This window comes from Hyperoodon ampullatus, assembly GCF_949752795.1.
Source record: "Hyperoodon ampullatus genome assembly, chromosome: 2".
Lineage (NCBI taxonomy): Eukaryota > Metazoa > Chordata > Mammalia > Artiodactyla > Ziphiidae > Hyperoodon > Hyperoodon ampullatus.
Genome location: NC_136915.1, coordinates 110,607,551 through 110,630,557, shown reverse-complemented (window position 1 = coordinate 110,630,557; position 23,007 = coordinate 110,607,551). Strand labels below are relative to the sequence as shown.

At 39.4% G+C, this 23,007-nt stretch overlaps 1 protein-coding gene across 7 annotated transcripts in view; it reads left to right on the top strand.

Moving 5' to 3' along the window:
- Positions 1 to 23,007, top strand: part of POGZ (pogo transposable element derived with ZNF domain) — a gene marked incomplete at both ends in the record, with an annotated part of 29,197 nt that overhangs the window by 4,153 nt on the left and 2,037 nt on the right. For 2 of the 7 annotated variants that reach the window (XM_079696376.1, XM_079696374.1), the window contains 14 exons: positions 5,750 to 5,925; positions 7,086 to 7,194; positions 8,415 to 8,705; positions 8,813 to 9,004; positions 11,487 to 11,593; positions 12,279 to 12,616; positions 13,011 to 13,165; positions 17,566 to 17,666; positions 18,194 to 18,340; positions 21,378 to 21,512; positions 21,628 to 21,800; positions 21,956 to 22,096; positions 22,594 to 22,650; positions 22,854 to 22,966. In XM_079696376.1, the coding sequence (XP_079552502.1) occupies positions 5,750 to 5,925; positions 7,086 to 7,194; positions 8,415 to 8,705; positions 8,813 to 9,004; positions 11,487 to 11,593; positions 12,279 to 12,616; positions 13,011 to 13,165; positions 17,566 to 17,666; positions 18,194 to 18,340; positions 21,378 to 21,512; positions 21,628 to 21,800; positions 21,956 to 22,096; positions 22,594 to 22,650; positions 22,854 to 22,966 (2,235 nt within the window). Of the gene's footprint in view, positions 1 to 5,749; positions 5,926 to 7,085; positions 7,195 to 8,414; positions 8,706 to 8,785; positions 9,005 to 11,486; positions 11,594 to 12,278; positions 12,617 to 13,010; positions 13,166 to 17,565; positions 17,667 to 18,193; positions 18,341 to 21,377; positions 21,513 to 21,627; positions 21,801 to 21,955; positions 22,097 to 22,593; positions 22,651 to 22,853; positions 22,967 to 23,007 lie in introns of all 7 variants that reach the window. The other 5 variants (XM_079696375.1, XM_079696373.1, XM_079696379.1 and 2 more) reach the window with 3 other exon arrangements.

Sequence of the window (23,007 nt, the reverse complement as noted above, 5' to 3'; positions counted from 1 at the left end):
AGAGCCCAAGAGCCACAACTACTGAGCCCGAGTACCAGAACTACTGAAGCCCGCGCACCCAGAGCCCGTGCTCCGCAACAAGAGAAGCCACCGCAATGAGAAACCCGCGCACTGCAACGAAGAGTAACCCCCACTCGTCGCAACTAAAGAAAGCCCGCGCGCAGCAACGAAGACCCAACGCAGCCAAAAATAGATAGATAGGTAGATAGATAGATAGATATCAAAAAGGCCACATATATGACCCCATTTTTATGAAATGCCCATAATAGACATATCTGTAGAGACAGAAAGTTAGATTGTTGGTTGCCAGGGCTGGGGGGAGGAGAATGGGGAATAATTGCTAATGGGTGTAAGGTTTCTTTTCGAGGTGATGAAAATGTTCTGGAATTAAATAGTGGTGATGATTGCACAAACCTTGTGAATATACTAAAAGCCTCTAAATTGTACACTTTAAATGGGTGATAAAATATGTATGGTATGTGAATTATATCTCAATAAGGCTTTTTTCTTTAACAAAGTGTTAGGAATAAAATTTTAGAACATTTTTACTATTATTTTCGCTATTCTTCTGAATCCACCACTCAGCATTTAGAAATTATTCCTATAGTTCTGACTGATCATATGTTTGCATTGGAAAGGAACATTATGCAGTGAAATGAACCACTGCTTAATTCTGAGCTGTGAATGATATGAATTTAATGTTATAAATTTTTTACTGTAATTATGATTTTCAATTCCTGTTTGACCCATTTCAACTCCATTTAGCCCTCTTACCTCTGGGGTTTAAGGCTGTGTAAGTGAACTTAAAAGAATGAAGAAAAAAAAAATCAAGAGCTTCAGATTTGTAAAACAAACAGAACATGTTGTGAGAGAAGCTGCTGAATCTTCTATTATTTAATCAGTTTATGGCTGTGGTACCTAGTTTATTTGAGAGCAAACTTACAGGTAGGGGATTGGTCAGATAATTCTTTTAAAGGCTTTTTTTTTTTTTTTTTGCGGTAGGCGGGCCTCTCACTGTTGTGGCCTCTCCCGTTGCGGAGCACAGGCTCCGGACGCGCAGGCTCAGCGGCCATGGCTCACGGGCCCAGCCGTTCCGCGGCATGTGGGATCTTCCCGGACCGGGGCACAAACCCGTGTCCCCTGCATCGGCAGGCAGACTCTCAACTGCTGCGCCACCAGGGAAGCCCGTTTTTAAAGGCTGTTTTAAGTCTCAGGGTTCTAACTGCCTCTTTCATTCTCTGGAAATAGAACTTCATAAGACCTTTGAATTGTCAGAATTTCTTTCAGGAAAGACTTAATAAGAATGCAGAAATCATTAAAAACAACTCATTTTTTAGAATTGGAATTATTACAATTCATTAGAATTATTAGAATGAATTTATAGAATACATTAAATAAATATTTACGTAGTGTGACTTTAATTTACCCAGTGTGACTTGCCATATGCTGGTTTTTGCTTTCAATTGAATTGTAAACCTAGTCTAGGCTTAGAAACCTACTTTTTTTTTTTTTTTTGGCTGTGTTGGGTCTTCATATCTGTGCGAGGGCTTTGTCTAGTTGCGGCGAGTGGCAGCCACTCTTCATCGCAGTGCGCGGGCCTCTCACTGTCGTGGCCTCTCTTGTTGTGGAGCACAAGCTCCAGACGCGCAGGCTCAGTAGTTGTGGCGCACGGGCCCAGTTGCTCCGCGGCATGTGGGATCTTCCCAGACCAGGGCTCGAACCCGTGTCCCCTGCATTGGCAGGCAGATTCTCAACCACTGTGCCACCAGGGAAGCCAGAAACCTACTTTTTTGTTTGCACTTAATTTTTAGAAAGGTCCTAACAATCCACCAGAATTCAAACATGACCCTGATGTCAGAGAGAATATTTGCAGAAAATGCTTGTGTTAACATTCTTTATAGTAGTAGAGTATGTGTAGATTTCATGGGAACAAGGCCTGTCTTTTGAGACTTGCTAATGCTGGTTGATTTCACATAAATACAAAAAATTTTCCATCCTTCCCTTCCTATATTTAGTTGAGATGTTGAGTCAGTGATTATCTTAAGAATTCTTAGGCTTAGATAAATAACATAATTTATTTTTCTTTTACCCTAGTAGTTAAAATAGTGAATAGAAAATACATGTTTTTGCTTAGTCAATATTTTCAACCGTAAATTGCAAAGGAGTAAAAAAGAGATGGATGGGGAACCTATAGATTAAAAGAGATTGAAGAGGTATGTCATCAGTTATGCTTCATGAACCCTTTTGTAACATAATTCAAACAAAAAAATGTAATTGTCAATTTGAATTCTAACTGGGTATTTGATATTAAAGAATTGTTCATTCATTCATTCATTCATTTATTGCCACACAGTGCGGCGTGTGGGATCTTAGTTCCCCCACCAGGGATGGAACCCGTGCCCCCTGCGGTGAAAGTGCAAAGTCCTAACCACTGGACTTGCCAAGGAAGCTCCCAAGAATTGTTGTATATATTTAACTTTATTGAGGTATAATTGACAAAATTGTAAGATATTTAATGTGTACATTGTGGTGATTTGGTATATGTATGCATTGTGCAAGGATTCCCACTATCTAGTTAATTAACACATGCATCACCTCACATATTTATCCTCTTTTGGGGGTAGGGATAGGGGGTAGTGAGAACATTTAAGTTCTGTTCTCTCAGCAAACTTATACAGTATTATCCACTATAGTTACAGAATTATTAAAATATTTTTTAAGAGTGATAATGGTGTTGATTTTTCCTCTTTTTTAAAGTCCTTGTCTTTTAGAGATATATGCTGAAATATTTATAGATGAAATGATATGATCTGAAGCTTGTATCAACATAATATGGGAGCTGGTAAGAGAATGGGAAGTATAGATGAAACAAGATTGACCTTAAGTTGATAATTACTGAAGCTGGTATAGGTACATAGAGATTTATTATAGTGTTCTATTTTTATATGTATTTGAACATCTCCATAATAAAATATTTAAGTTAAAAATGTATATATAGGGCTTCCCTGGTGGCGCAGTGGTTGAGAGTCCGCCTGCCGATGCAGGGGACACGGGTTCATGCCCCGGTCTGGGAAGATCCCACATGCCGCGGAGCGGTTGGGCCCGTGAGCCATGGCCGTTGAGCCTGGCGTCCGGAGCCTGTGCTCCGCAATGGGAGAGGCCACAACAGTGAGAGGCCCACGTACAGCAAAAAAAAAAAAAAAAAAAAAAAAAAAAAAAAAAAAAAAAAAAATGTATATATAGAGAGAGAGTCAATAAATTGCCAGTATAATTAGCATAGCTAGAATTTGGAATTTTTTATCTGTCAACATCTATAATTAGTAGTCTGCTGGCCCAGTAACTATGAGGGTCTAGTCCACTGATGGACTCTCAGTTTCTGGGAGAACATGGGACAATCCAAGGTTGGCCCATTAATAGCCACCTGTATACCCACTTTGGTGGTCTAGCTCTGTAGCTAACTGTAGTGACACCATTTGTCAAGTGGAACTTAAAGCTTCAGGGAGTCCATCCATTCTGGTGATTTGAGGTAAAAAGTTGCAGTATTTTGCTTGAATCTTTGATTTAGGTATTGGATTGGCCAAAAAGTTCCTTTGGTTTTAAAATAAAAATAAAAGACACATTTTTCATTTTCACCAAGAACTTTATTGAAAAACGTATTCACCGTTTTGTTCCACTACCTTCTGCCATTTTTCAGGCAACTTCATAATTCCATCTTCCCAAAACTTTTTATCTTTTTGAGCAAAGAACTGTTCCAGGTGCCTTTTACAGTCTTCCAGGGAATTGAAATTTTTTCCATTAAGAGAATTTTGTAAGGACTGAAATAAATGGAAATCCGAAGGTGCAATGTCTGGTGAATACAGTGGATGAATCACAACTCCCCAGCCAATCTGTAACAGTTTTTGCCTGGTCATCAAAGAAACATGCCGTCTTGTGTTATCCTGATGGAAGATTATGCATTTTCTGTTGACTAATTCTGGACACTTTTTGTCGAGTGCTGCTTTCATTTGGTCTAATTGGGAGCAGTACTTGTTGGAATTAATCGTTTGGATTTCCAGAAGGAGCTCATAACATAGGACTCCCTTCCAATCCCACCATATACACAACATCACCTTCTTGGGATGAAGACCGGCCTTTGCTGTGGTTGGTGCTGGTTCATTTTGCTTGCCCCACGATCTCTTCTGTTCCACATTATTGTACAATATCGACTTTTCATTGCCCATCACAATTTTTCCGTTTTAAAAACGGAATATTTTTGTTGCATTTAAGTAGAGAATCGCATGCAGAAATAAGGTCAAGAATGTTTTTTTCGCCTAACTTATGTGGAACCCAAACATCAAAGCGATTAACATAACCAAGCTGGTGCAAGTGATTTTCAATGCTTGATTTAGATATTTTGAGTATGTCGGCTATCTCCTGCATGGTATAACAGTGATTGTTCTCAGCTAATGTCTGGATTTGATCGCCGTCAACTTCAACTGGGCTACCCAGCCATGGAGCATTGTCCAGCGAGAAATCTCCAGCATGAAACTTCGCGAACCACTTTTGACACGTTTGATCAGTCACGACACCTCCATACACTGCACAAATCTTTTTTTGCATATCAGCGTTTTTACCTTTCTTGAAATAATAAAGCATAATATTGCCAGGAATGTAAATTTTTTTCTTCCATCTTCAGTATTAAAATGGCTACACAAAAAGTCAACAATCTTGATAAGTTTTTTTTAAATGCACGCTATGACAGCGGTCACAATACAATCTAACAAAATTGTTTTGAATGAAGTTAAAGACAACTGAGTGCTACTAGAGCCATCTTACAGAAAAAAAGAACACGCTTTTTGGCAAACCCAATGTTTTGGCTCTCTGAAATAGAATTTCTGTTTTGGAGTATTCTTTGTAAATCAGGAAACTTAGTATAAATGATTTTTTAGCCAATTGTAGCAAATACAGGACTTAAAAACTACAAAATTACTTTTAACACACATGAAAAAGAATTTAAAATATTTCAAAAAAAGTAGCCAGTTTTTTAATATTTATGATATTTGTTACTATTTATTAATGAATGAATCTTCTTAAGTCATATCAGTTTTACTTGGTGTTGATTAGTTTTGGCCAGGTCTTTTTTTTTATCAGTTCTGATGACATAAAGAAGGTAGCCTGTCAGTCTCTGTGTTCCCATACCTATAAAAGACAATGGATGTTTAGAGACTCTGTTGCATTTCTGAGATTTGACGTGCTAGGAAGAGGTCCCAATTTTTAGATTCTGTGTACTTGCTGAATTAATGTTTGTAGATGAATATTCCTCTTTTTAAAAGATAAGGTGGATTAGCTAACAACAAATTACATTCTGATAAAATAGGTTTTTACCTAGTTCAAATGTGGAGAAGGAACTTATATGTTACTTTGTTTTGCTGATTTGGTATGGGGAGATTATTTATGGTCACTTAAATCATCAGAGTCAAAGTGATAGCCATGTAGAAGTCTTACTGTGTGTGTTAAGGCATCCCTAGTTAAGATATATGGGGGAGATTTTAGTGAATTTTCCCTTCCTGTGTATTTTTCTGTTAGTTGTAGCTTTGGGTGAAGCTTAATTATTTGGTGAGTTTGGTGACATTAAACCTGAGGTGAGTGACAGTCTTGGATATCTTGATATATGGGGACACCATTTCTTATCTAAGACCATTGTGTTGCTTATAATGGTGGGTTTGTTTTCTCTTACATTGTTGTTTTTTTTTTTTCCTCTTCCCTTTAGCTGGCAATTCTTTGGTCCAACAAGGTGGACAGCCGCTCATCCTAACCCAGAATCCAACCCCGGGTTTGGGTACAATGGTTACTCAACCAGTGTTGAGGCCTGTCCAGGTCATGCAGAATGCCAATCATGTGACTAGTTCCCCTGTGGCCTCACAACCAATATTCATCACTACACAGGTAAGTAGGACTCTGAATTCTACTGAATTCAGACATGGTAGAGGAGAGAAAGACTATGGGAACCTTTGAAGGCTCTGACGTAAGAGTCTTTAGCATCATTAGAAATGGTTCTAAGCCCTAAGTCCTGTCTTTTGATTTGGCTTTCTCATTTGCTAGTTTTTAATTTGATGCTGACTTTAGTAGAAAGCCCAACGTAGTGTACAGCTGGGTAATCTCCTCTTTATACCCCTGGAGGGCTATTAAGTAATTTGATTGAGGTCTAGGCAGGAAAGAGTGGGAAGCTTGCATTAGGAAGCCTTAACACTTGGTCATTAAGGGTTCTCACCCTTTGCTTGGACTGTTTTTCTTAAAATGGGGTGAGTTAGTTGACTTACGGAAATATACATGCAAGATTGGTGAAGTGCCAGGAGATCTTTGGAAGAGAATGAAGATAACTTATTTGATATAAATGTGAATTGGAGTTGAAAGCCTAATGCTGGTATGGAATGTAAAGGCAAATGCTTTTTTCTGCCTTGTCTAACAAATTTCCCAGAGGTGTATGGCCTTTGAAGTGGACTTTGGAAACAGTTTCTTACAATTGTTTGTATGTTGAATCACTCCAGTGAATACTGTTAGTGTCATTTTTTTGCATTCTATGCCTTTAGCAATTGAGGGGCCAGTTTGTGGATGAGTCTTTTTTCTTTTTTTGGCGGTACCTGGGCCTCTCACTGTTGTGGCCTCTCCCGTTGCGGAGCACAGGCTCCGGACGCACAGGCTCAGTGGCCATGGCTCATGGGCCCAGCCGCTCCGCGGCATGTGGGATCTTCCCAGACCGGGGCACGAACCCGTGTCCCCTGCATCGGCAGGCGGACTCTCAACCACTGCGCCACCAGGGAAGCCCCTGTGGATGAGTTTTTTTAAGCTGAGGTTCTCTTAGGACAAGAAGTAGGTTTTCATTTTTGTTCATATGTACCAAAGCTCATTCTCCAGTTTTAATATTTGCCACTCAAAAGTTTGCCAGAAGTCCAAAATTTCTCCATCTCAGTCATTTAAAAGCTCTAGTTCTAGAGAGAGAATCATTAGGTAAGGGTGTGGGCATTTTTTTGGATATAGGTCTTAATGCAGTCTCTGCTAGTGTTAGCTGATCTCCATGTTAAAGATCATTTTGCTTTTTAATGCAGGGATTTCCTGTAAGAAATGTCCGGCCTGTACAAAATGCAATGAATCAGGTTGGGATTGTGCTGAACGTACAGCAAGGCCAAACAGTTAGACCAATTACACTAGTCCCAGGTAAGGAAAAATGTCTACCCATTTGGAATAAACCAGCATCCAGAAGACTTGTTTTTGTTGTCTCAAAATACTCAAGGTCATTTAAAAAGTGTATTTAAGGGAAATATAAAACTACAGAAATCATATTGATTTAAGCCCCATTTTTAAAAAACTCTCTAACCTTTGGCCAGCGTGGTGGTTTTATTTTTCTTTTTAACTTTTTACCACCCTTCACAAGGCAGTAAAACAGGGTTTATATAGTTATTTTTCTGTTTTTGCTGTTTTATTCAGCTATTAAGTTTGTTATCCTGAAGAACTATTACTAATGCAAACTCCCAAATTCTGTATTCCTTATAAGTCTACTCACTTACATGGTGGGATTATAAACTTATTTTGCTTTACTTTTATAGATTTGGAATATAAATTAAACAAATGGCATATCCTTTGAGGATAAATATTGCCAATGACTTTTTTTTTTTTTAAGAAACCAAATTGAAAGATAATTTTTAAAAATCTTGTAATTTTCCCCCAGTTCTATATTTAGTGTCTATAAGTTTACTACAATTCAGGCAAAAAAGAGTATCTTAATTTAGTTGTAGTAAAGTAGCTTGTCTTCCTAAGTTTTTGTTGTTGTTTTCAGAGCCCATAGGGGTTTTTGGCCTTCAGTCTCATGAGCTTATCCTATCTAGTTCTGATATTTCTTAAATGTTTGTCAGTGAAATTGTCTATAGTTGGGCCAGGAGACTCACCTTTGGGACATCCTAGTAGAATGGCATAGTCTGTCTTCTATTTGAGTTTGTATAAGAGAATGAAAGACTCCTTTAGTATTCTGAGAAAGATCACTTTTTTCAGAACCAGCTCTGCCCTTTGGCCTATATATACCCATACTGCTTCCCACTCTGTACCTATTATTCTCTTCCAATAACAAAGGTCAAGCTACTCATGATTGTATTCTTGGAATAGAAAAGGCAGTGTGGTAAGGTGTTTTGGGAGGAGTTGATGGGACTCTTCTTTCACTTTAATATTTTCAGGGCTGATTACTGAGGCTAACTTGTTTTATCAGTTTGTGATACCTGTTGTCTTAGACATTAGAATCTATGCTACCCTTGGGAACCTGACAGTCACCAATCAGTTTGGGGAGATACTCTTTTCCTATTCCAGTATTTCCAGTAAAGACACGGGGAATGTATTATAGGTGAGCTCGCTGACGAAGATTTGGTATTTTTGTCTCTCTTTTGAAGCCCCAGGTACCCAGTTTGTTAAGCCGACAGTTGGAGTCCCACAAGTGTTCTCTCAGATGACCCCTGTGAGGCCAGGCTCCACAATGCCTGTGCGGCCCACCACCAACACCTTCACCACCGTCATCCCAGCCACTCTCACCATTCGAAGCACTGTCCCACAGTCCCAGTCCCAGCAGACCAAGTCCACTCCCAGCACTTCTACAGCTCCCACCGCCACACAGCCGACCTCATTGGGGCACCTTGCTGTTCAGCCTCCAGGCCAATCCAACCAGACTCAGAATCCCAAACTAGGTGAGGCTTGGGAAGAGGAGATGGCAGAACTGGGATGGGTGGTGGGTCGAGAACAGATGATTATCACTTGGCCAACAAAGCTCCCTCCTTCCCCTCTCCACCTGCAGTGAGCATTGCCAGCTTTGTCACTGTGAAGCGACCTGGGGTTACAGGTGAAAATAGCAATGAAGTGGCCAAACTGGTGAATACCCTTAACACCATCCCTTCCCTGGGCCAGAGTCCTGGGCCAGTGGTGGTATCCAACAACAGCTCTGTGCATGGCTCTCAGAGAACCAGCGGGCCTGAGTCTTCAATGAAAGGTACGATAACCAGAAAGACTCTGGGCAGCCAGTCATTCAAAACCATTAATAAAGTATTTGTTGTATCAGAACTCTATACTATGAAATAGAGAAATGAAATACGGTATAGTTGCTGTAGTCTGTTCTCACAGAAACTTTAGTGTAGTAAAGAGGATTGCCACTTGTGAAAAGTGTAACTGAATCAGCCAGAAAGAGTTTTGTGTTAATTGTTCTTTGGAGATTAGTAAAATGGATTGGTTGATCAGAGATCAGTGGGATAATCAAAAGATAGTTCATGGAGGAGGTGGATTTCTGAACAAGATTTTATTTTATTTATTTATTTTTTAATTTATTTAATTTATTTATTTTTGGCCACATTGGGTCTTCATTGCTGCACGCGGGCTTTCACTAGCTGCGGCAAGTGGGGGCTACTCTTCATTGCGGTGCACAGGCTTCTCATTGCAGTGGTTTCTCTTGTTGCGGAGCACAGGCTCTAGGCTCACGGGCTTCAGTAGTTGTGGCTTGCGGGCTCTAGAGCTCAGGCTCAGTAGTTGTGGCGCACAGGCTTAGTTGCTCCGCGGCATGTGGGATATTCCCAGACCAGGGATCGAACCCGTGTCCCCTGCATTGGCAGGCAGATTCTTAACCACTGTGCCACCAGGGAAGTCCCTGAACAAGATTTTAAAGTTGATATTTGGTAGAGAGGTTTTCAGATGTAGAAGGATATGAGCATAAGGATTTTCAATGGTCTGGAGTAGGGCTTGACAGACTTTTTCTGTAAAGGACCAGATAGTAAATATTTTAGGTTTTATGTACAATATAGTCTCTGTCACAGCTACTTAACTCTGCCATTGTGGTACAAAAGCAGCCACAGACAATATGTAAATAATTGAGCTTGACTCTACTCCACTAAAACTATTTATGGATTCTGAATTTAATTTTCATGTGTCAGAAGATAATTTCTTTTGCTTTTATTTCAACCCTTTAAAAATGTGAAAACCTTTAATAAATGGTGTTGAGAAAACTGGATATCCCCACGCAAAAAAAATGAAGTTGGACCCTTTACCATACACCATATTACAAAAACTAAATGAGTTAAAGACCTAAACAAAAGAACTAAAACCATAAAACTCTTAAAGAAAGCATAGGGGAAAAGCTTTATGACACTGGGTTTGGCAGTGCTTTCTTGCATATGATACCAAAAGCATAAGCAACAAAAGAAAAAATAAATAAATGGGACTACATCAAAATTTAAAACTTTAGGGCATCAAAGGGTTAGCGTTAGGGAAAGTGAAAAGGCAACCCACTAAATGGGAGAAAATATCTTTAAGTTATATATCTGATAAGGGCTTAATATCCAGAATATATAAAGAACTTCTACAGCTCAACCAACAACAAAAGAACAAACAATCCAATTAAAAAATGGGCCAAGGAGCTGAATAGAGATTTCTCAAGATACACAGATGGCCATTAAACACCCAAAAAGATGCTAAACATCACTCACTAATCATTACGGAAATGCACATCAAAATTACAATAAGATACCGCTTCACACCCATTAGGATAGCTCTTATCCAAAAAACAGAAAATAATAAGTGTTGGTGAGGATGCAGAGAAATTGGAACCCTCGTACGTTGCTGGTGGGAATGTAAAATGGGGTGATGGTCCCTCAAAAAATGAGACATGAAATTACCATATGTTCCAGCATTCCACTTTGGATATATACCCAGAAGAATTGAAAACAGGGACCCAAACAGGTATTTGTACCCCTATATTCACAGCAACATTTCACAATAACCTAAAGGTGGAAGCATCCCAGATGTCCATCAGCTGATGAATGGATAAACAAAATATGGTATATACATACAATGGTATATTGTTCAGCCTTAAAAAGGAAAGAAATTCTGACACATGCTACAACACTGATTAACCTTGAGGACATTATGCTAAATGAAATAAGCCAGGTACAAGAGGACAAATACTCTATGAATCCACTTATATGAGGTACCTAGAGTAGTCAGAATCAGAGACAAGAGAGAATGGTGATTGCTAGGGTCTAGGAGGAGGGGACAATGGGGAATTATTTAATGGGTGTAGAGTTTCAAGTTTTGCAAGATGAAAAGAGTTTGCTTGCACAAAAATGTGAATGTTCTTAACTGAACACTTAAAAATGGTTAAGAGGAAACTTTATGTTAAGTATCTATTACCACAATTAAAGAAAAATCTAATATAACCACCACCACAACAAAAAATGTAAAAGCCGTTCTTAGTTCATGAGCCAAACAGAAACTAGCAGCTGGCTGGATTTGGTCTACTAGCTGTGATTTGCTGACCCCTGGCCTACAGTTAGAAGAGTGGTAGAAGGAATGTGCCTCATAGCAGTTTCTCATGCTTGCTTACCAACCTTAATATACCCCTCAGGAAGTGTTTAACCTTTTTCCAAAAGGCCAGTAGTCTTTTTCCAGTATCATCTTACTAATCTTATTGATGTTCTCACTTCCAGTGACCTCTTCCATCCCAGTGTTTGACCTCCAGGATGGTGGACGGAAGATATGTCCACGGTGTAATGCTCAATTCCGTGTTACTGAAGCTTTGAGAGGTCACATGTGTGTAAGTGATCACCTGTGATGGAGATTCAGCTTAAATGGCTACCACTCACTGTATACCTCTTGTAGTGTAGTGTTGGGAGCTTGAGAAGCAAGGGCTCTGAAATGACTTGGAAGCTTTTTAGAGGGTTACTCTCTTTTAGCCTGTTTTAGAATGAACTCAGAAATGTGAAAGGATATATTTAAAGACCCTCAAATAGATAGAACATATGTGACCTTAATTCCTTAGTTCCTAGATTTTGAACTGCACAGGAGGACAGGCCAAGTTGGCCTCAGTCCATTTTCTGTTTATTGTGTCATTGGATGAATCAGGAGCTATTAACCAATTTCTAATTCTAGTCTTTTCATTTTTTGGTATTAGTCCAGATGCAAAGGTTGGGACTTCTTCCTACCAGGGAGCTCAGAGCCAGGTTATGCTAGTGAGTGGTTAAAGGATCTAAGACAGGAAGAAGTACAAAATATGGTGTTTGGAGTGGCATATAGCTGTAAATACACACACACACACACACACACACACACACACACGAAAAAGAGTGAAACCTGGAAGCATTTTAGAAAACTGCAGGGTGAAAGCTGGATGAGAATACCTAGAACCAAATACTTACCGAGGAATGTTAGTGAAGTTGAGGAGTTAGCACATCTCAGCCCCCAGGAGAACCAGGATGAACAGATGTCTTCTTTCTTTATAGTACTGTTGCCCAGAAATGGTTGAATACCAGAAGAAAGGAAAGTCTCTGGATTCAGAACCCAGTGTCCCATCAGCATCAAAGCCCCCATCCCCTGAGAAAACAACTCCTGTTGCTTCCACTCCCTCTTCTACACCTATTCCTGCTCTGTCACCACCTACCAAAGTACCAGAGCCAAATGAGAATGTGGGTGATGCCGTCCAGACCAAGCTCATTATGCTAGTAGATGACTTCTACTATGGACGGGATGGTGGCAAAGTAGCCCAGCTCACAAACTTCCCTAAGGTCGCCACATCTTTCCGATGCCCACATTGTACCAAAAGGCTAAAAAACAACATTCGGTGAGTGTTGAAGAGCCTTGGAGCTCACCTTGGACAAGTGAAGTCTAAAAGCTTCTTACATCTTTAAGTCTTTCTGTTTGGAGAATGGCCCTAATTATTATCCTTTCTTGCTAAGGATTATCATTAAATCAATAACTAGTACTATAGAAGGAGATATTGTGGTAATAAATAAAAGATAACTTTGGGTAGAGTGAGACCAGTGCATCTCCTTCCCCAGAAAAGTTTCGAGAACTCTCTTAATTTCTGGGCTCAGAAGATGTCCCAAAAAGAGGAAGTTGGGTGGGAGGGTGGAGGGGGAAACGTGTAATGTCTGTTCTGTGATTCCGCTGGTACATTTCTCCAAGGCTTCTGATTTTTTATGTTGTCTGTACTTTTCCTTTGTGCCGTGCTACAGATTTATGAACCATATGAAACATCACGTAGAACTTGATCAGCAGAACGGTGAGGTGGATGGTCATACTATCTGCCAGCACTGTTATCGTCAGTTTTCCACTCCCTTCCAGCTCCAGTGCCACTTGGAAAATGTTCACAGTCCCTATGAATCAACTAGTAAGTTTGGAAATTCTTGAACTCTAGGGGTATACTTCACTTTTCATTCAGTGAATGGCACTGGGGGGAGCCCATTATGTTTATTTATATGTGGGTAACAGTGTTGAGGAAGTTCTTTGCATATTCGTAGTCAGTTTCTTACTTCACTTACCCTATTATCTTACAAGCCTGACTTCTATTCTGTTCAAGCATGAGTCGAGTTCAGTGCTTGATTCTAAATTAAGGGGCTTTGGTTCAGCACCACTGTAGAGAGGTATATGTAAAGAGTTTATTACCTAGATCCTTTTATAGAAGAAGCAGGCATCTGTATTTGGGTCTCCATTTTAGTTAGTACCCTCTTAGGTTTTATGAAGGATAATAGATAATGTTATAGAGTATTTTACCATTAAGACAGTGCTTTCATGAAATATAAGATGAGTTGGAGTGTTAGCTACACTGTACATCTTACAGATGAGAAATACAGGCTGAATACAAGCCCAGAAACATTTAGTCATTTGCTTAAGAGCATACACTTCTAATAAGGTGAAATTGTGAGGATTTGAGTCCAGTCTTCTAGAATATTTCCTTTGTCTTTTAAGGGATTTCTAGTTCTGTTGAAGAGACAAAAATATTTAACTATAGGAAAATGTGAGAACAAGACAATATATTTTCTGTAAACATATGCATTGTGTATGATACCAGTGATAGGTGAAATTGTTCAGAGAAGGGAAAAGATCCTTGTGGATTTCACAGAAAGTAAAATGTAAACTTTTAGGGTCTTTAAATACAAGAAGGATTTAGATGGATGGAAAGTAGTAAGAAAAAATTTTACGTGATGGGAAACAGCATGAGGAAACACATAAAGACAGACATTTTTGCTGCAAATTAAAAATCTTGACTAAAGATGGGTTTAATGTTAAGGACATCTATTATTATATGATTTAACTGAAAAAATTCAAGGTGGAGTAAGCTTCAAGCCCAGAATGTGAGTCTTCTACTTTTCAACAGTTCTCTTGTCTCTGGCTTATAGCAGGATGGCTGTGTTAGTCTCAGGAATATAGTTGGATGTAAAATTGTGCAGATGAAGAAGAGACCATATCTTCCTGTGTCTTTTCTAAGTCTGTTTCTTACAAGACAGAATTGTTTTCCTTTTATATCTCCTTAGCCTTGGTCATATTGTCAAGCAAAATGGGATTGCCATGAGTGGCTCAGACTAGTGCTGGTCCACAGAAATGTAATGAGTTACATATGTAATTTTAAATTTTTAGTAATTTGAAATAAAAATTTTTTAAAGGCGAAATTAATTTTAATAGTGTCTTTTATTTAACTCAAAATAGCCAAAATAAAATCATCTCAGCATGTAATCAGAATTTTAAAATTAATGAAATATTTACCATTCTTTTTTTTTTCCTTTTCTTTTGTTTTTAAATCTGGTGTGTATTATTATACCACAGCAAATCTCAGTTTGGGCTCACCACATTTCATGTCTTCACTAGCCACGTGTTACTGGTGGTTACCGTATTAGACCGTGGAACTTTGGGCTAATCATTTGTGAGTAGAGTAGATACTGGAATCAAACATCATAACACTACAGTGTAGTGGCAGAGTAGCCAACTTGGTCTTAGGACCCAAAATTCTTCACCGTCAGTCATGGGAAGCCCAAATAACTCATCTGAATCCCGAGTGAAAACATCTACTTTTATACAGAATCTGGTGGGGTGTGTTTTTGTTATTCCACTTATATACGTACTGTACATAAAAAGATAAGTTTTTCCTAATGCGAAACAGTGCAGCACCTCATCAATCTTTTTCTCTTGGCTTACCACTCTTTTATCCTTGACTATTAATTTTTGAGTATCTTATGACTTAAAATTTACACTGATGAAAAACCTGAGAAATTGTTGATCCAAACAGGTAAATACCGTTTCTGTACTTTAGTATATATCAGTCTTATTCTTGGATTCTTTTATAATTCCCCTATTTTTTTTAATAACTCCCTTTTTTTGCATCCATGGCAGATCCTTCATGAAAGTAGCTTATTTTTTTGTGTTAATATTTTGAGACCAATTGTTTTCTTTTTAGTTTTGAAAATTTCTTTTCCTTTTATTTTCTGAAGTGTTTTTAAACTAAATTATAGACATAATGATATTTCACTCCTAAATACTTCATTATGTATCTCTGAAAAGTAAAGACATTTTAAAATACATAGCCATAGTATGTTTGTCAAGACATAACAGAATTCATCATAAATGTTTAATATTATGTATCTTCATTTTCAAGTTTCCTGAATTGTCTCCAAAACATCAATGGATTATTATATTTAATTATGGTAACAGTATAATTTTTAATAGCATTATGTTTTTCTTCACACTTGTTTAAGGACAGTAGACTAAGGAAGAGGTAGGGTTGAGGGAAGGATGCTTCAGGGTGATTAATCGTGTTCAGGTGTCAGGAGGGTCCTATGTGGAAAAACACTGAAGAAAGGGAGAACTACTTGCTTGATAAAGTCATGGGACACGTGGAATGCTGAGATCGGATGAGCCTTAGAAAGGCATAAGGAATCTGTCCTTCCAAATTTGGAAAACAGGAAGCAGAAGCTGTAATAGTTCATGCCTGTTTTCTCAAAGCAGGAGACTGTGGTAGGTGTTAGGGAGATGAGAGTGACAGTGCTGGGAGGGACAGTGTTAGGATAGCCACTTTGTAAAATCAGTTAGTTCTTCCTCTTAAATCTTTTTTGACATCAACTCTAATAGGTGTGAAAGGTTACTTAGAGATCTCTTAAATCCACTGATGCCTTTGGTTCCTTTCTCACTGATTTTCTTTGTATGAGATAATACATATAAATCTTAGCATGGTGCTTATGCATTAAAAATTCCTTAATGTTGTTATAATTGATGTGTGACAGCTATAAGAATAGAGCGGATGTATAGGTTGTAGGAAGAGCCTTTGAGGGTAAATGAGATCGCCCAGGGAAAACAGAGAGAATAAGAAAAGCCTGGACAGAGGTTGGAAAACACCAATGCTTAAAAGTGTTCTAGAAAAGAAAAAAAGATTAACAGATTGAATTGAGAGGTAAGGGGGAAGAAAACAGGAGAAAATATTGTCATGCCACTAGTTAATGTTTCCTAAACATGCCATGCAATACCATGCCTTTGCTCATGTTCTTCTCTTGTCTCCTCTGTCTGGCAAACCACTCTACTTTCAAGGTTCAGCTCATATATCAGCTTTTCCTCATTCTAGGCAGAATTTTTTATTTCTTTATCTTGTTCTTGTACCTAATGTACCTCTAGGAAGTGGTCCTAAATGGGTTGCAGACACCTTTGAGAATAAACACAAAACTTCCCAGAAAAATACACATTTTACTCTTTTGCAGATAATTTCAGGGGATACCTGGGTTCCCTGAGACCTCTTCCCTGGACCCCAGATTCAGATCCCTGGTTTTTGTTGTTTATTTCAGTTTCACTCATTTGGGGGTGCGGGGCAGGGGTTGGACATTGTCCAATAAATAAGCGCTTAGAGCTTCAAATTTACAATTTTCATGTTTGCAAAAACTTGAAAATAATTTCAGTAATGGTAAGAAAAATGCAAATAACTATATTTTGCCTGTATAATTCAAAATATGTAGCAATTAAAACTTTTGCCAAAAATTTAGAACTGCAGCCTTATAAAAGCTTGATAAAATGGCTAATTTTAAAGTTTAATTATCTCAAATTAGTTAACACTGAAATAACACAATAACTCATAAGAAGGCAAGAAGTTCTGTTCATATCGTCAGTCTTTTGAGGACAAATCCTTATTTGTCTTCATTTAGTAAACGTTCAGTGTTGAATTATTCATAGGAGATAATCATTGTCTATCCTTGAGCAGAGGGATGAAGTATTGTAGTATTTTAAAAGAATTCATTTGGCAATGGTATATAAAGCATAGATACTGTATTTATTGGAGAGATAGGAGGTATTAGAAGCCAGCTGATTAGCAGTAGGAAATCATATGGGCTTCTACCAAGTTTCTGCCTGTGAGAATGCAGAAGTGACAATTCCTTGATGCATTTTGAAATAATGGTGACAGAACATGGGTTTGGAGTCAGATAATGCCTAAGTTTTGAGCTCAGGAGGAGGTGGGATGTGAGAAGGGAAATGATGGGAAGCAGGAGGATGCTGAATTAAAGTTAGAGTAGATGGTAGAATATTATGTTTCGTAGAGAGTTCAAAATCTAGAATGGAACTTTGGTAAAGAAGTCTGAGCTAGAGACAGAAGGATAGTTTTAATCAGCAGCACAAATATTGAGACAGAACCATTTTAAAGAAAGACTAGAAGAGACTTCTTCATAATTTACTGACTATTGAAAATGAAGATTTATGAGTCAGCAGGACTTTGGTCTTATTTTCAGGTGGATTTATTGATTATTTTTCTTCTTACAGCCAAGTGCAAGATCTGTGAGTGGGCGTTTGAGAGTGAGCCACTGTTTCTCCAGCATATGAAGGATACTCATAAGCCTGGAGAGATGCCTTATGTTTGCCAGGTATTGCCTTTTTCTCCAGGGAGCTTTAGCCATTTTGCTCTCAGGCTAAATACAAAGAATCCACTAATGAACATTGCCCAGTACCTACTGCACACATTCAGTTTTAGGAACACTGAGGAAATACAGAAGAAATAGTGAACACGGGTTCTATTTTCAGGGTTTCCCATGCAGGAGAAAAACATAAAGGAATATCTGCATGTACCCAGCTGAGGAATCCAGTCTGGGAACATACACCTGTACTAAGGGAGTGTCTGTCTCCTGAATGTGCCCTTTGGAGACAGAAAAAAAACTCTACTCCTCTTTATCAGAATATGGACTGTTCTCAGACTTTCCTGTCTTTCCCATTTTTATTTCACGGCTGAATTTATCACCAACATAGCCCTGCAATAAACGTCAGAAAATTATCTGATTTCTATACGTTTAAGAAAAATTTTTTTTCGTATCTTAACATTTTTGTTGCTGCCTCTTTTTTAAGGCCTCAGTTGTCCACTTCACTCTTAACTTATTTTCCTTCTTGTGTGACTCAGGTGTGTCAGTATCGCTCCTCACTCTACTCTGAGGTAGATGTCCATTTTCGGATGATCCATGAGGATACTCGGCACCTGCTGTGCCCTTATTGCCTGAAGGTCTTCAAAAATGGCAATGCATTCCAACAGCATTACATGAGGCACCAGGTACCAGGCACCAAGCAATTTCCGTGTTCTTGTTTTTTAATTGTGGATACAGGGGCCAGGACTGAGCTAAGCAAATAATTTTGGTAGAGAAGATAATATACATGTGTTTGAAAAATTTATTGAATTCCAGTGATGTGTGCCAGGCACTGGGCTAGATGCTAGAGATTTAGTGGTTAAACAGTACAATAAAGCAAGAAGAATGTTGTGTTAGGGTAAATACAAGATGTAAAAAAGAATGTACCTATTCTGGGAGCCTAGTAAGGCTTCTAGGAAAAGGGGTGTTCAAGACCTGAAGGATGAGTAAGGATGAGCCAGATGAAGTGGGATAGAAGGACAGAATGCTCTCAAAGACAGGGAAATTCAAGGAATTGAAGTTCAGTGTGGTTAGCGTGTGTAGGGTACAGGGGGAGGTTGGAAGTTAGGGAACAGATCATGGAGAATCTTGTAAGCCATAAAAAAGGAATTTCAACTTTTATTATAATAAGTTGTTGGGAAGCCATTAAAGAGATTTTTAGTCCTGGAGTGATGTGTTCAAATTTGCTTTTAGTTACGATTGCACTGGCTGCTCTAAGGAGAATGAATTGAAGGAGGTTGAGACTAGAGTTAGGGAGACAAGCCAGAGGCTTTTTCAGTAGTTTAGATGAGAGATGATAGTGGCTATTGGCTTTTGAAATGAGGAAAAAGAGGATAAGGTTGAGAGATACTGAGAAGATAAGTGATATCTATGATTTAGAAATGGATTTAGGTGAAGGTAGTGAGAGAGTAGTTAAGAATAGTGCCCAGGATTCTGTCTTCGGTAATTGGATGAATGGTGGGACTGTTTATTGAGATAGGAACACTGGAGAAAATAATTTTTGAGGGGAGGATTATAAGTTTGGATATTCTTTTTTATTACTATCATTTTAAAAATTTTTTGGCCATGCCATGTGGCACACGGGATCTTATTCGTTCCTGACCAGGGATCGAACCCACGCCCCCTGCAGTGGAAGCATGGAGTCTTAACCACTGGACCACCAGGGAAGTCCCAAGTTTGGATATTCTTGAGTTAGCAGTATCTATGGACATTAAGTATAACTGACTATTAAATAAGTAGTTGGATATACGGGTCTGAGGCCTGGGAGAAAAGCCTGGATTATGAAAGGTACTTAGGAATCATCATTATATAAATCCACTTAAACTTGTAAGTGCTATGCTGCACTCCAATCCCCCGCCCCCCAAATTGAGAATAAGGTGAAGGCTTAGGACCATTGAAGTCTCTATCCACAAAGCCAAGACCATAGTCCTGGAAGGAAAACAAGAAGAGTCTTGGTGTCAAGGAAGCTGAGGGGACAAAAGTATTTTGAAGAAAAGAGTGTGGTCAAGTGTTGCAGGAAGGTATCAGCAAGGTAGAAACTTTAGAGGCCAGCATTTAATTTAGCCGTTTTGTTGGTTAGCAGGGTGGATGTCAAATTTCAGCAGGACAAATGATGAGAGGTAAGGAAATGGAGACAACTTATTTAAAGAAATTTGTTTATGAAAAAAATAATTAAAAAATAAATTTGTTAGGGCTTCCCTGGTGGCGCAGTGGTTGAGAATCCGCCTGCCAATGCAGGGGACATGGGTTCTAGCCCTGGTCCGGGAAGATCCCACATGCCGCGGAGCAACTAAGCCCATGAGCCACAACTACTGAGCTCGAGTGCTGCAACTACTGAAGCCGCCCGCATGCCTAGAGCCCGTGCTCCACAATAAGAGAAGCCACCACAATAAGAGAAGCCACCACAATGAGAAGCCCACGCACCACAACGAAGAGTAGCCCCCGCTCGCCACAATTAGAGAAAGCCCGTGCACAGCAATGAAGACCCAACACAGCCAAAAAAATAAATAAATAAAATAAAAAATAAAAATAAATAAATTTGTTTATGAAGGGGAGGACCAAGGGTGGTAGATCCAGGAAAAGAGGTAGCAAGGGAGAATTTGTTGTTGCTTTTGTGTTTTGTTTTTAAGATGGAATAGGTATGCCTTTGTTTTAAAATACTGCAGGAAAGGAGCCACTGGAGGAGAAGAGTGAAGGTACATAGGGAACAGAAGAGAGAACAAGATGGGTGTACCTGTGCATAACATCCACGTGTGTGCACACGTGCCCTCACTCTTACTTGTAAGCAGGCACTTTCTTAGGCTCACACATAGCGGTGACTGCTGATAATCCACCACTAATGCCTTTCTGTATAGTAGCATGGAAATTATCACCTGTAACTCAGCTGAGGTTACAGAGCCTTGCTATTCTAGGGAAGAAAATCATAGACGTGTCGTATTTCAATACTGGGCAGACTGAATCCTCAAAATGGCCTTGGAGGGAGGCATATCTCTATGCATTGATGTGTTAAGAGGAAAAAAGCAGCACTGTGTAGAAAGGACTATCATTTTTGTTAAAGAAAGAGAAAGGAAAACAGGTGGTAATTGGAGATGTATGTGTTTGCTATATGGTTATGTGCATAGACTATCTGTGAAAGAATACCCAAGAAACTTGGTAACAAATTGTTTCTGTGGAGAGGGACTGAGGACTGGAGTTGAAGGCAAGCTTACCACATGAGGGAGTACAGAATAAAAGTATGATTTTTTTTTTTACCACATACATATTGTATTTAAAAAAAAATAAGAATATCCAGAAGTAGTAGCACTGTCCATCCACACTGTAAAGATAAAGTAGTAGGGGCAAGTAAAGCTTAAGCCACTCAGCCAGATTGTTAAAGCAAGTCAGCAGGAGATGGTTTGAGGACCTAGTTATCCTGACTTTGAGTCTGCCTTTCTCTGGGAGCATGGGAGGTGATGATTCTCACCACCCAGTAATAGGTTTGTAACTTTACTTCAAAATAAAGTTATATAAAAAGATAAAAATATACTAGGTTTGCTGTTATGTTGTGTATTTCTCTTTTTTCCTCTGTTAAATATCAACAGAAGGGTGGGAAGAATACGATTGGCAATGATGTACCTTCTCGTGAAGGAAGAAAATTCATTGGGAACCTTTAAAGGATTCTGTCTCTTTTTATTCCCCCTTCAGAAGAGGAATGTTTATCATTGCAACAAATGCCGGCTGCAGTTTCTCTTTGCCAAGGACAAAATTGAACACAAGCTTCAGCATCATAAAACCTTCCGTAAACCCAAGCAGCTGGAAGGTTTGAAACCAGGCACCAAGGTAAAGGGTTTGTTGACATTCCCTTTACAGATGCAAGAAGGGGAGGAATAGAGATTTTCCATATTCTGAGGTTTAACGTGGGTAGTGTCTAATTATCCCTTCCCTTGACTCACAGGTGACAATCCGGGCTTCCCGAGGGCAGCCACGCACTGTTCCTGTACCCTCCAGTGATGTCCCTCCCAGCACCTTGCAGGAGGCAGCACCACTGGCCTCCTCAGCGGACCCTCTGCCTGTCTTCCTTTATCCCCCTGTCCAGCGCAACGTCCAGAAGCGAGCTGTTAGGAAAATGTCAGTGCCTTCTGCAGGCTGGGGGCCGGGTGGGCACAGTTATTCCTGATAGCTAGTGTAATCTGGTAGCCTTTTAGGCAGTATCTGTTGTCTAAATCGCCTACAATTTAGGAACCCCTGAGGCAGTAATAAGAATTTTCCTTGTTTCTTGACAGGAGTGTCATGGGCCGGCAGACATGTCTGGAGTGCAGCTTTGAGATCCCAGATTTCCCTAATCATTTCCCTACTTATGTTCACTGCTCTCTATGTCGCTATAGTACCTGCTGTTCTCGAGCTTATGCCAACCACATGATCAAGTAAGTCAGGATTAAACCAATGTTCCTATCTGGGATTTCAGGTTCTCCAGAACTCAGTGCATTCCCTCCCCTGCTTCTGGGGTTTCCTCCTTCAACTTTTAGAGCCGTTTGTCCACCTGTCCTAGCAGGTAAGAGGCCAGACCCGGCTTCATTTGGCTTTGATGGTCTGTGCTCTGATTTTGTAGGACCTTGCTACCCAAAATGTGGTCCAAGGACCAGCAGCACTCGTTGGGAGCTTCTTAGAAATGTAGCGACTGACCCTGGTAACCACCACGCCACCCCCAACCAGAATGTGCCTTTTAATAGATTTCCCCCCACCCCCATGATTCGTTTGCATATTAATAGGAAATATTAATGTGATAGGAAACAGGCTTGGGTTGAGGTTAGGATTGAGTGAAGAGGCATTTCTTTTGTTGGGGCATTGTCAATCGCTGGTGATCTCTAGTTTAGCAAGCAGAACCATGTAACTCATACCACTTTTTGTTTGTCTTTCTCAGCAATCATGTTCCACGGAAGAGCCCCAAGTATTTGGCTTTGTTTAAAAATTCTGTGAGGTAACAAAAACTTATTGATGGTCTGTTAATTTTTCAAGTTTTTACATTAAATCCCTTTTATTATTTTGGGGGGTGGATATATGAATTAATTTGAGAGAGAGGAGAAAGGAGGGACACTCTTTTTCTTTATTAAGCCTCAAAGCTTAACTCTCTCTAGTGTCACTGCTACATTTGTCTTATATACTCGTGACTCTCTTTCTTAGTGGAATCAAGCTGGCCTGCACTTCATGTACCTTTGTTACTTCTGTTGGAGATGCCATGGCTAAGCATTTGGTATTCAACCCCTCTCACAGATCCAGTAGCATCCTGCCACGGGGTAAGTAGGAGAGATGGGGGTTAGGGAAAAAAGCTAAGGAT